The sequence below is a fragment of the Gossypium arboreum genome, chromosome 6 (assembly GCF_025698485.1).
Source record: "Gossypium arboreum isolate Shixiya-1 chromosome 6, ASM2569848v2, whole genome shotgun sequence".
NCBI lineage: Eukaryota > Viridiplantae > Streptophyta > Magnoliopsida > Malvales > Malvaceae > Gossypium > Gossypium arboreum.
This window is the reverse complement of record NC_069075.1, coordinates 115,005,453-115,019,270: the sequence shown is the minus strand read 5'-3', so window position 1 is coordinate 115,019,270 and position 13,818 is coordinate 115,005,453. Positions and strand designations below refer to the sequence as shown.

The following is a 13,818-nucleotide window of genomic DNA, read 5'->3' as shown; positions in this document are numbered from 1 at the left end:
ACTAGATACTCATATATTTGCTTACGTAACCCAGGTTCACGTTCTAAGTTAGACAAATCAAGTGCCTCATCTTCAACTCTAGAAATTTTAGAAGGACAAGCATCAGAGTTTAAAGGAACAAACGATGAAGGTGGTACCTAAATTTGTGATGCTTCTGAAGCTGATTGTGTAGTCTCTGTACTTTTCTTTTTAAAAAATGAATCAATTATTTTCGACTTCATAACTACAAATCTTAAAAGATAAAAAAAAATTAATACCTATAAAATAAAATTAAACTATAAACTTTAAAACACAATAAAAACAAAATTAATTACTATAAAATAAAATTACACTCTAAACTTTAAAACACAATAAAACAATTGTAAAATTACAAAAGATGAAAAGAAAACCTTAGAAGATGAACTCAAGCCGCGTTTGAAGGACAAACGTTGATGACAAGAATTGTTAATAGCAATAGGAAAAGAGACTTCTTTTTCACTAGTTAACAAATTGAATTTTAACCTAAATTCATATTTAATATTATATTAAAAACTATCATCTAAAAGAAAAGTTGGAAATATATCAATATTATATTTAATGTTATATTAATGTTATATTAATGTTGATTACAATAATATATTATATAAATATTTAAAGTTAAAAAGTTAAAATATATTATATGGATAAAATAAAATAAAAAATTAATGTGCAAGGAAAGGGGGCCAAACACTAATTTAAGGGGGGCCAAAGTTTTAAAATCTAAAGGGACTAAACAATAAATATTTTTTTATATAATTTTAGGGAGGCCCGGCCACTGCCACCCCTGAAATTCACCACTTTCTCAAATAATCCTTTCTATTCCCTTATACTCTTGAATTTGGAAGCTTAACCTCATTCCTAAGCTTTTCACTTTCATCTGGGAATTAGCTAGGAATATTCTTCCTACTAAATCTCTATTGAGTTCCAGAGGAATGGATGTTTTCGACCTCTATCCCTTTTGCAACACTGCCTCTGAAACTTGCGATCATGTTAAGGATTTTTGGCATAAACTATCAATCCCTAGTTCTTTGACAAGCTCCTTAAACCTTCCTTTTTATGAGTGGCTTAAATTAACCCGACTTCCAAGCTTATGTATACTGGTCATTGCATACTTTGGTCTACCATCTTTGCTATTTTCCTTGCAAGTATATGGCTTGCTTGCAACTCCCTTGCAGTTGAAAACTCTTTTAACAAACAGCAGATCATTCCCAAAACCATTTCTTTGGTTGCTAAACATTTTGCTATTTGTTGTAAGATCAAACATAATCACTTAGCTACAATCATCCATGTTCAACGGTTTCATCCTCCACTTGGATGGTTCAAGCTTAATTGTGATAGGTTTTCTTTTTGGAACTTAGGGGGCTATTGGTGCGGTATCATTATTTAAAACCATAATGAGAACTGGGTCACCATATCTTATAGTTATATTGACCATACAACTAACATGATTGCTGACTTTTGGGCTTTAAGAGATGGCTTATCTCCTGCTAAACAACTTGATATTTCACGACTTTTAGTTGATGTTTTATCTGTTGTTTATGTAATGGAAAAATTTGCTACTTGACCCTATCATTACTGACCGTAGAACTATACTTGAGCTTTCTATCTAATTAGATTTGTCATATTTTTCGAGAAGAAAACTGTTGTGCAGATGCGTTAGCAGTAATAAGGGTGATTTTGATGGTAGTAATTTTTCTAAATTATATCGTCTTTTTTAATTGCCCGGACTGTATGAAGTCGGTTGTTAAAGCCAATCTCTTGCACCCTTATTGAACAAAAAAATTTGATTAGGGTTTTTTGTGCTGTCAATTAACCCACACACCTGAAATAGAAATAAACAAATAAAAATCAAAGTAAAATGGAATAAATATGGTGGACCCAACAGTCACATGTAAAGCGTTTTTGCATAAAAATCCTTGCATCTAAATAAGTTCCCAATCACGTGCCCATTTAATGTGTTTTTATTTATGGTTATTATTATTATTTATTTACGTTTTGGCTAGAACCATTAGGCATTAGCCATCTGTATTTTATGATTTTACACACAATATAACTTTAATTTGTTGGGTTTTATTTTCTTTAATTTAAAGTTTAATACCTATATACAGAAAATTAAGGTAATCAATGGGTCCTAAGGTGCATTTTATTCTTTATATTTTTAGAATAAACACAAAAGTTTTTGTAAGTAATCAATTGAGTCTTAACTCAATTGATATGAGTATTATTGTCAATGCAGGAGGAAATGAGTTTAAATACGCTGAAGTGTTTTATCCTCCTATTTATAGATTAAGGATGGATTATGGGTAATTCTAGACATTGTGTCAAAAAGAGCAAATATGAACGGAACTTATAATGAGATTATTCAAAAACAATTGTAAGTAGAAGAAGAATGAGATAGTTTTTTATATGGTTTAAATTCATTTTATGATTCATGTTCGAATTCTTGAATATTTTTTAATCTTATTTAATTAAATCTAATTTATAAAACTAACAATATTTTTTCAAATTTTATAAATATAACATTTTACTACTTTAATATATAAAGATTTTTACTCTCATATTAAAAATATAATAGGCTTAATAATAATAAAATTTTATTTCAGAATTATCATTTTCCTTTCATTTATCTAAAAATTATCAGGTTTAATAACAATGTGTCTTAATATTTTTATTTCAAGATGATATATTGAGATGAGACGAAAATTTTTCTTTAAAAATATGAAAAATATATTAAAATGTGTTATAAATCTCTTTACTCTTTAAAAATTTAAAATTTAAAATTTATATTTTTATATTTAAGAATTTAGTTTCTTTATTTTAAGTCTAATTGTTAACACTATTTAAAATATATTGTTAAATTTAAATTTATTTTCTATCAAATAAATATTTTTATTTTAAAATATCGCACCAAAAATTTAAAAATTAAATTTTACAAAATAAAAATATAAAACTTAAATTTTAAATTTATAAAAATAAATAAGTAAAATGATACAGAGAAATTTGTAATATGATTGAAAAGACACCGTTGCTGTCTAGTCTACTATAAATGTTTGGTTTAGAGAAAATGACACTGCCGGACAAAACAAAAGAATCTGATTTCCCATAACTTCCATTATTTTATTATTTCATTCTCTCTACTTTTTGCAACCTCCAACTTATTTTTCTTTGATCCCTTCATCCAGAATTTAATAATTCGATTCAGTCCTTATTGAAAGATAAGCAATACAATCCCTTTGAATTGTGGCCTTTCTTAGAGCTTTTGCAATTGGGGGTTGGGGGTTCTACCTTGAATGAATGCTTTAAATATACGAGTTATGTGGTATATGATTATGGGAAATTTCAGGCCTTGATGGGGACTAAACAAGACGAGATTTTTCAGTGATATGGGAGAGGAAACCTAACAGAAAAATAATGAGATACAAACCAAGGTGCAATTACCGACGTCCATTGATATACTACTCAGCAGTCTCTGTCTGGTTCACCCCAGCTTTTTGCAATTTTGTACCAAGCAATTGAATGATCAATGTACAATGGTTTTGCATGTGATTACACGACAACGTTTGCCCTTCTAATAATCAATTAACTGGAGGAGGTTAAGGTACATAAACAATGTAATAAATATGAAGATTGGCATACGCCTCCTTGAAATAAATAGTGAGACTATGATGGTGAAAGAAAAAAAAATGGTTGAAGATGAAAAAGCAGGGTTACTAAAATAAGTACCAACAAAAAAAAATTACAAATAAATAATGAATTTTGTATGGTTTGATATTAATTAATAATAATACATAAAATTGTATCATATTAAAATTTAATTGTGAGTAAAATGAAATTTAAAAATTTAAACACATAAATACATTATACTAAAAATACTAAATGCAATGCGATTATTTATCATGATATTCATCACTGTAGGAATTGAGTTCAAGCTTTCCTCAGCCCCTTCTCATCAATGGACTCCTGACGTATACAAAGAAGTGCGGTTCGTTCGATAAATTCCTACCTCTCTATCTATCTCTGAGATATTTGAATTTTTCAAAACTCCATGGACATGCAGAAGAGAAATGCTATCCCCACTCAGACCAAGACATAACTTTGACTTGTTCAAATAACAATTAGTGTGGATTAACTTATAACACCATAACACCAACTAAATCAACATTATCAAATACTAAATTTTATCACACCCATAATGTGGGTGAATGAAAATATTTTATATTAAAAAAATACATTCATAAAAATATATCAACAAATGATTATTAGTGAAGTGACATTTTATATGAAATTGTTGATCTTGCATTCCAGCTCTCAAATAATGTTTTTTGATTGTTTTATTTGAATATTATATAAAAGAATCAAAAGTTGCAAATACATTATAATAATTTTGCATTTTAAAGTAAAAATATCTTAGTAATTTCACAATTGAATTGGTGTTGAGTTGACTTATAACACCGATTCAATCAACCATTTTATATATAGTATAAATATACAATTTATGAAGGATATAAAACATACATAATACAATTAAAATATATATATTATATTAAAATAAAGTTTTACTTTAGTGGTAATATTAATATCTTATTGATTTAAAAAATAGGTTCAAATCTCATCATATCCAAACTTTTTATTGATTATTTTTAAAAATAAAAGACTAAAATATCCTCAAATAATATAATTGAATATAATTACGAGAAGAAAATTTTCATAGTTTCTCTAACCGAGTTAATGCCTAGTTGACTTGTGACACAAATTTAATTAGGAGCTTAAATAATAGTATAGATAAATCTCCTAGATAAATGTTTATTTAAATACAAAAGCCAGCTGAAGATAATAAGCAAAGATAAAATGAATAACAAAAACAGCCACTATTCATAACGCGATACACCTTGATTAACCGTTCGAAATCACCCTTAGTATGTACTCAATAAGCTACTTACAAGTTGATCTGTCAAAAACCAGTGTTCTTAGAGGCAATGCACTGAGGGCTCCAGGAAGCTGCACAGCAATAAAAATATATGGTAGCAAAAAGATAAGCATATGAAGAAATCAGGACAAAGAAAAGTAGAGAACAAATGCATCTTTGATCTATTCAATGTAGAAATTGAATTTATAATTAGAAATGACAAGTGCCAGCATTATTAGATTTAGGTTCTATATGGATTGCACAGTAACCTTTGAGGTTTGGAGGCTTTGGTTGTGTACAAAACAATTTCAAACATGCTTTATTACCAACGTAATGAACAAACGAAGTTCGACCAAATGGACAGAAGAAAACAAGAACGGAAATAGTTAAAAGATATACCATCTCAGGATACTTGCACATTGGAATGAAGTACTTTGTTAACCTGGACCGGCAGGCATTTGTGAAATTTTCGCAATACTATTCTTCCAGCTCTTCTCAGACCCATGGAGCCGTAAAAGCAAGGAATTGGTTACAACAAATATTGAGCTCAAGGCCATTAACCCACCTATAAATTCAATGCAAAAAATTGAAGCAACTCAATCATAGTCAATGGAGAGACCATATAAAAGTGAAGTTTTAGCTCTTGTTTTCAGTTCACATACCAGAAAATGAGGGTGTCATAGCAAGTTCGTATTGGGGAAGTAAAACACCAGCAGCAATGGGGATGGCAACAATATTATACGCTACTGCCCAAGATAAATTTTGGTACACTTTTGCCATTGTTGCCTGTGCAAGATCCAGTGCATCTACTACCTGGTGGGGAAGTCTTAAGTAAGATGATACCAATCTGACTGGTATTTCTTTTGAGCTAAGAAAACATAATTCTTTCATGAACAAGCCATACAAAGGGGCAAACAACTTAGCTAAAAGGTTTACACTCAACAGGTTCATCTAACTTGTTGCATGAAACTACAATTATGGTTAAAGAAGAGCATACCTGTGAGAGTCTGTTGCCAAGAAGTATAATAGATGCCGCATCTGAGGCTGCAGTTTCTTGTGCTTCAGTCTGTAAAGCAATCCCCACATCCGCAATGGCCAAGGATGGTGCATCATTAATGCCATCCCCTACCTTAGGAGAGGGGGAAAAAATCAGCTGAGTATATTTTCTAATGAAGCTGCAGTATTAGATTTGCATAGTCTTTGCTTTAATTAGGGTCATCCTAAATCTTTTTCCTGGGTTTACTATAAAATTAATTTGTTATTTTAGTTGCATCCAAAGGTGCAAATGATCATCTAAGTCAGTGGAACAGGCAACAGTGCCTGAATTTACTAAAATATATCCAATCATTGACTGAAGAACCAGGTGAATTTAAGAATGCTTTACATTATTAATCGAATTCTAGAGGAATGACTGGGAGAGAGAGTTACCATGGCAATGTGATGTCCTGCAGTTTGAAGAGTAGATATAACCCTTGATTTCTGCTGAGGTGTCAAGGATGCATTAACAAATTCATGAACTATTCCAACTGTCTTCGCAATAGTTGCAACTGCCTCTTCCCTGTCTCCTGAAATAAGGATTGTTTTGATACCTTTCCTCTGAAGCCTTACATAAACAAGGCAACAAAACAACCACAAATGATAAAAGGTAAGAAAGTAAGAGTAGCACAAGGAACATTTTCATCGGCATTTTTTATAGAAAAAACAGAGCAGGAAGTGAAACATCTAAGTAGCTATTCTAGCAGGAAACATAAAGAATAGAGCTGCATCTCTAGTCATCAATGGAAAATATTAGTTGGGTATTGCCTACTTATCAAGACTTTATATGCATGCCAAGCCAGTTAAATGGAAGAACTTGCCTGCATGATTACGAAAAGGAAATATTACCTGCTCACGGTAGACTTGGCATCAAACCGCAGACTGTCAGACATTCCTATAGCACCAATTACGCCTTCTCCTTCACGTCCAACATAGATAGCTGTTTTCGAATAGTTTGACGGTGATGATGACTGACGCATTACAGCATGTTCTAAAGCCATCAAATCAGATGGACTTGCTTTTATCTGGAAGCGTTCATTAACCCATTCTAATTTACCGACAGCAACCAAACATCCATTTACTTCAGCTAAGGTCCCAAAACCTGGTTCAACTAGTTGTCCTCTAGTTTCTGGGAGTAACAAATTCAACAACTCTGCCTTCTTTACAATAGCCTTAGCAATCGGATGTGTTGCTGTTCTCTCCACTGCTGCAGCAATTTGAAGAATTTCTGATTCATCATAAGTAAAGGAAGAAACTGATGAGACAGTTGGTTTTCCTTCAGTGAGAGTCCCAGTCTGCACATTGGTAAATAGGGTAATGTTTGAGTGAAATTCTAACATAGCAAATTATATACACATACAAACTCAGAGAGAGGGAGAGGGGGGGGGGGGGAGGGGAGAGAGAGTGCATTGTTTTCAAGGGTAGAAGTACTTTGTCAAAAGCAATACGGTCTACATTGGCCAAGCGTTCCAGAACATCCCCACCTCTTATAAGCAGTCCTTGTCTTGCTCCTGATGATTTTCATTGCAGCAACATACAATTTAACAGAGTTAGTTGTTGTTTGAAAAATACAAAGAACCAATAAAGTTAAATAGCCAGTATGCTATTCTTCAAATCCAAGTGTATCCAATGTGCATACACCTTATACCAGTGAACATTATTACAACGGTCTCAATGTCATAATGGGTAAAATGTTCCAAAACAAACAAATATTCCAAAAAAGCATATTTGGCAATTCCCCAAAATCATGATTTTCAAATTGAATTCCTTCCTGTCTTCAATGTACCATTGAAGAATGAGCCAGCCAAAGCTCTTCATATATTTAGTCACCTATAGTAAATATAAGCTCTCAATATATTCACTCATCCTTTAAAGTGAACTAAAGTATGAAATCTTCCAATTGCACATACTGTCTTCTAACTGGTGAATAGACGTATGTTAAGATTCACTAAATTAGTCCCATACAGAAAATGAATCAAAATCAAGATTTATTGACATGCTAGATAATTACCAAGAGAGGTGCCAACAAGGATTGCTGTTGGTGTGGCAAGACCCAGAGCACAAGGGCAGGAAACTACCTGAAAAGCAAAAACCAGCAGTACAAACTTGTAGTGCAAATAAATCTTGTTTTGCTCGATTAAAATAAAACATATCACTTTAAGTGACAATTCTCTAAGAAAATTGTGACATCTATGCAAGCAACCGTCTTCAAATGCTACCAAGTTAAGCAATTCTTATAAAATCTTTATTTATTTTTTTAAAATTTGTATATTCAATCATATTGTACCTTGCCAGCAATTAGCTGTCGTCATTCCTACAAGAAAAACTCCCCAAAATTTATTTGCAACTTTTAACAGGAACATGCAGAATGGAAACACTTTTTAACTTGTTTCCTTCTTTTGAAGATAAAAAAAAGTTTCCTTTACCATATTGAGATTATTGTAATAATAAATAACTTTCTTGCCAATCAAATGGATAAAAAATGCAAACAATCAGGCAACTAATATTTAGGCAATGAGGAGAAACACAGGTAGACAAAAGAAAACTCACTAAGACATCCACTGCAAGTTTCAAACTCAAAAGCAATGAATCTCCATCAGGGCCAGCAATATCATTGAGCAAAACATCTGGAAATATGTGAGACCCAGCATAATACCTGGACATAGAAAACAACAAGGAGAAAGACGCAAGATTAGCTAGTACACAATCAACACCATGCTAGGAGGAAATAACACATCTACAAGCAACTAAAACTAAAGGCCACAGGACCAGCATAATCCGGTTTGAGTACCATGGCCAAAGGGAAATAAAGAAATCAGTCAGTTAATGCAGGAATGGTACTTCAACAATGGAACAAAGTAGGGGAAAAAGAAACTTGTCCGGCATTTACTTAAATTAATGATCCAGTTGTCACAAGTGTATGCAGCAGTAGAAGTATGCTGGGACTTTTTTTTTTTGGGGGGGGGGGGGGGATAATCGGGAGAGAGCAACAAGAAATGAAGTGCAAATAAACTTGTCATACTTTCTTCATAGATAGGTCAACTATTCGAATTGCAAATTGAATGCAAATTACCCATTTTCGTTTTGAGAAAGTATCTACAAGTTACATAAATATATTGAATAAGGAAATTAGAATCTCGTCCTTTCCATCTTTTTTAAGCATCTCATTAAAATCACTTGGTCTGAAGTTAATACATTTGAAGAAACAAACCCCATACCAGAAAGCAAATGTTGCAGCTGACAGAGTCATTATGCTGTATACAAATGGCCCTGCTATCGCATCTGCAAGCCTCTGTACAGGTGCTTCTTGTCCTTGAGCATCTTCAACCTGAAAATTGGTTGCAGATATCCTACTCAGGCTAAATGGAAGCAACAGTTTGATCTTTTATACTAGTAATTACACAGAAATGGGAGAATAACGCCCTGTGCAGCAGACACATAGTGACTCATATCAAGCATCAGATGTGAGGACATGACTGTATGATTAATCCAATAAAAAAAGTTCACTAGGGCACCAACCATGCGTACGATCTTAGCAATAGTTGAGTTGGAGCCTGTGGAAGTTGCTTCTATTCTTAAAGGGCCATCCTGAAATAGAACATTCATAAACATAAATGATGATTGCGTGGGTAGTGGGTTCAATCTAAAATTCTTAAGAATAATTTAGAAAAAATACAACTAATAATAACATTCAGTCTTTCTCTTACGCTCCTCATTCAGATCTAATCATCCCAAGCAATCCAGCTAATACGTATTTTTGTTTTCCTTTTGGCAGTCAGCTAATATGCATTTTAAATTTTAATACAAAATGTTATTCCTATATCTCTGAAATAAGCAATGGTCAAGTATTTCTCTCCCTAAAGTATTGCTATTGGCATAAGTCATAGCATTTCTAAATTATATTCCTCAACACATCTTACCCAATTTATAGTTCCAGCAGAGACCATAAGACCCTTTTCCTTGAATACTGGAAGTGATTCTCCCGTCAGCATGGATTCATCAACCACACTTCTTCCTGTAAGAACTTTCCCCTATGTAGGGAATTCTAATTTCAGAAAAAGATCATTTATATGTGGTAAATTTAATCAGACAGTGATTAAAAAGGTTCATCTTAGTTTCATATAATTATCAATATGTTGTTTGCTATAACTAAAAATACATAGGGTTCGTCTGTATATGACCAAGTTTAGGAATCAGACTGTGATGCACTAAATCCTAATCATATAACATATTTATGACTTACATCTACAGGAATTGTTTCTCCAGGCAAAACTAATACTGAATCTCCAACTCGAATATCATCTGAGGGGACCTCAATGCAAATAGCATCAGAGCTAAGTACAGAATCAGCAGAGGAATCAGTGTCTGATGAAGTAATTACAAGTCTTGACCGAGTGGATATCAATGACTGCAAAACAATTATCTCACATGTCAAATCAACCAAATGGCGTGAAGATGAGTGAATACGATAGAAGCACGTTATGTAACTAAATCTTAGTTTTAAGGATCTGTAAGCCAAGATTCATACCATCAAACATGAAAAAAAGTGTAATAACAAAACAAGGAAGTATCAGATTTAAGACTCACTAAAAGTTCATTCATGTCGCTGGATGCCCTAATCCTTGCTTTTTCTTCCAACGAACGTCCCAGGAGCACAAAACCAAGAAGCATGACCTGCATGTCAAAATACAGGGGTGCTTCATTAGAACTTATTATCAACCAGACCAAAACTTTCAGACTTCCACCTAAGTAGCTTCTGCATATTAAAAATAGTGAATCAACAGATGTGAGAAAAAGGAAACTTATCTCGAAGCAGTTGGCAGATACAGCAGAACCATGATATCAAAAATAAATATTGCAGAGTATAAGTAAGGGAAATCACCGGCTCGTCAAAGAATGAAGCATCCCATTTAAGCCCAGGGTTAAGAAGTGAGACCTACAAGGCAAGGCAAATATAAGGACCAACAGAACTTAGCAGATTGATTCCATGATGCTATATTAAGAAAACTAAATCTCAGCTTTCAAACCACAAGGAAAGAAAGAATGAAAGAAAGAAAGAAAATTCTCACTGCACTAATGATAAATGCAACAATTGATCCAAAACCCACAAGAGAATTCATATTGGGAGATCCTTTCTTGAATGCCAATAATCCATCAACCAGCAAATCTGCAAAACATTTTTTGAGAACTTTGATCAAAGTCAATCTTTACTCCCCGGTCACTACAGCATTAAGACACTTTAGAAAGAGTTTTGCTAGTAACTGCCTAAAGACCAAAGAATATCTTCCTTAAATATGGGTTTTGTTTGGAAAATTAGCTATCAAAATAGTTTAAATTGTGAGATAAAACACATTTAAATATAACTAATATTATTACACCCAAGATTTTACATTAAAAATATTTATAAAATATATCAATAAATTATTATCAGTGGAGTGACAAGGGTCTTTTATATGAATTTGTTGGTCTTGTGGTCAATTTGCAAATAATGTTTTTAGTTATTTTATTTGAATTTTATATAAGAGTATGAAAAGATGAAAACACTTTTAAAGTAATACTGATTACCCTTTAAAGTAAAGGTATTTTAGTAACTCACAGCCTGACACCAACTCAATCAGCCACTTTATATATACTATAGATAGATATTATGATTATTTTTCAAATTCATGAATTTGTGGAGGTATTTTTCACGGTGAATTTGAAATTTCTAAAGGCATTTGTGAATTTGACATGCAAGTTTCTATACATTTCAAATACATATCATATTAAATATTTAACTAATTTATAGTATGCAATTCATCCTGACAACTTATATAACAAACCAAATATAAATCCAAAATTTTCTAATTCATATATCCAAACATAGAATTTTTTACATGCCGCCTAAATGTTAATGCATGTGAAAATAAGGGATAAAACAACAAACCTCTTCCTGGACCCAACAAAGCCGTTAAAGCCAATCCTCCTTTGACATAAGAATTATGAAGGATTTCCAGAAACGATCCTGAATCAAACATAATTAAACCATAGGCGTCATTATCACATATCAAATTTAAATAAGAAATTGAATTGCATTAAATTAAATTACCATGGCCGAAATGAATCCCTAGGGAGTGCAAAATATGTGAAGCATGAGCTCCACAACAAAGCGCCACCAAAGTCCAAGCAAAAGCCACTCGATTCCTACTCTTCACCAACAATTCCTCTTTCTTCTTCAACATTTCCTGCCACTTCCTCATGTTCTCCGCGATTCCAGTCCCCGAAACCCTCATCTTAGCCATGAACCCGCACTCGCTCACCCTCTGAGCTATACTCTCCGCAACACTCTCCGCGGTTTCCCTCTCCATCACCTCCCGCTTCAACTTGATCGCCGCCGTCTCGGTCAACAAGTTGACCACTACTGATTCGACTCGCTCGTCGGAAGAGATAACCGATTTGACTCGGGACACACATCCGCCGCACATCATCCCGTTGACATCGAGGAGAACCGACGGGTCTTTAAGCTTCTGTCCTACCGGCTGTATAGATGATTCCTCCGACTCTAATCTAGTCTCCAGTGAACTGAACAAGACGAATCCAGGAGTTGACCGAGGCTGACAATGGAAACGACCGCGAGGGCATCGTTTTAGCAAGCCAAAGCGGTCAGCTTTGAGTTTCGCGCCATTACCGAGAGAGAGCTTTGGCCGATTTAATACAGTGAGTCTTAACAGATCCCCCGCCATTGCCATTGTTTGTTCGCATAAGGAGTTTTTTTTTTTCTTAGAAAAAAAAAAGGATGACCAAAGAAATGCACTGAGAAAGATTTGAAGACAATGATGTTGATCCTTGTTGAAAGTTGAAACGCAGAGGACCGTAGCTGAATTTCCTTTTAGAACATTATCCAATTATAATCCGCCATGTAATCTTGAAACTGTATCCGCACGTTTTTTTGTATGCTATCATTGAACTGAACTTCACCTAACCTTGTGGTCGAAATTCGACAACAGCAATTGAGATATTCAATTTACTTAAAATTCCAAAACGCTGCGTTTTAATCCATTACACTTGGGGCTAGGTCACCATTGTTAAAAATTGCTTTTCAAAACGATACGATTTGTTAATTTCAAATGTTGTTCACTGTTATTAAAAAATATATTTTTTAAATATGATATTGGAACTTAAAAATAAGTTAAATAGTATTTAAATAATTTAATAATTTAATATATAAAATATAAAATTTAAATAGTTTTAAAGCAATTAATATAAATTATTTGTAAACTTTAATTTAAACATATAAACTATATTAGAGAAATTTTTTTTATTAATTTACATGCTCATTGCTCTTGTTTTAGAATAATTTACATGTTCATTGCTAAATGCTAAGTTCAAGCTTAAAAATATATTTGAATGATATGGATTTATTTAGTTGTATATTATGTCACAATCAATTAAATTTCAATTTGTTGGGATGAAATAAATGAGGATATTTTGACAATTTTGCATTCACAAGTCAAAAGCCAAAAGCTTTATTTTTTTAGCTTTTGAGGTTGAGTCTAAAAGCTAGTAAAATGTAACGATTTGGTTTCTATTAGTATTAGAAAATGACGTTTCAGAATTTCGTTTTCGTAAACTAAATCTGTAATATTTAATAGAGATATTTGTAGAGTTATTGTATTGATTAATTGAAATTTAGTTAAGTGATTTAATTGAAATTGTGAGTAATTAAGGCTTAGGGACTAAATTGTAAAAGTCTAATTACTATATATTTTAATTAGAATAAGACTTGGAGACTTAAATTACAATTAACCAAAGGACTATAATAGAAAACATACCGATTTTAAATATATGTTAGTGGGCATTGATGGATGGCGTCATTTACT

The 13,818-nt window shown here is 32.6% G+C and overlaps 1 protein-coding gene across 2 annotated transcripts; it reads right to left on the bottom strand.

Moving 5' to 3' along the window:
* Window positions 1-4,771: 4,771 nt before the first annotated feature.
* On the bottom strand, window positions 4,772-12,944 carry LOC108486488 (copper-transporting ATPase PAA2, chloroplastic). 2 transcript variants are annotated; one of them, XM_053029442.1, is made up of 18 exons: window positions 12,048-12,944; window positions 11,886-11,963; window positions 11,029-11,126; window positions 10,842-10,895; window positions 10,547-10,633; window positions 10,203-10,367; window positions 9,880-9,990; window positions 9,479-9,547; window positions 9,178-9,287; window positions 8,510-8,615; window positions 7,971-8,037; window positions 7,391-7,470; window positions 6,809-7,254; window positions 6,353-6,527; window positions 5,922-6,053; window positions 5,587-5,737; window positions 5,324-5,489; window positions 4,772-5,016 (listed from the first exon to the last, which is right to left on the bottom strand). In XM_053029442.1, exons 1-17 carry the CDS (start codon window positions 12,685-12,687, stop codon window positions 5,362-5,364), a joined length of 2,697 nt encoding a protein of 898 aa, XP_052885402.1. In that variant the 5' UTR covers window positions 12,688-12,944; the 3' UTR covers window positions 4,772-5,016; window positions 5,324-5,361. The 2 variants fall into 2 exon arrangements, with proteins under 2 accessions (XP_052885402.1, XP_052885403.1); XM_053029443.1 differs by having other exon boundaries at window positions 11,068-11,126.
* Between the last annotated feature and the right edge of the window lie 874 nt (window positions 12,945-13,818).

Excerpts from the sequence above, each read along its gene's own strand:
- LOC108486488 (XM_053029442.1), bottom strand. The coding sequence starts at position 12,687 with ATGGCAATGGCGGGGGATCTGTTAAGACTCACTGTATTAAATCGGCCA. Across the intron at positions 11,127-11,885 it reads TTTGTTGGGTCCAGGAAGAG|ATTTGCTGGTTGATGGATTA; the intron begins GTTTGTTGTTTT and ends AATGTTTTGCAG. Across the intron at positions 9,548-9,879 it reads CTGCTGGAACTATAAATTGG|GATGGCCCTTTAAGAATAGA; the intron begins GTAAGATGTGTT and ends GTTCTATTTCAG.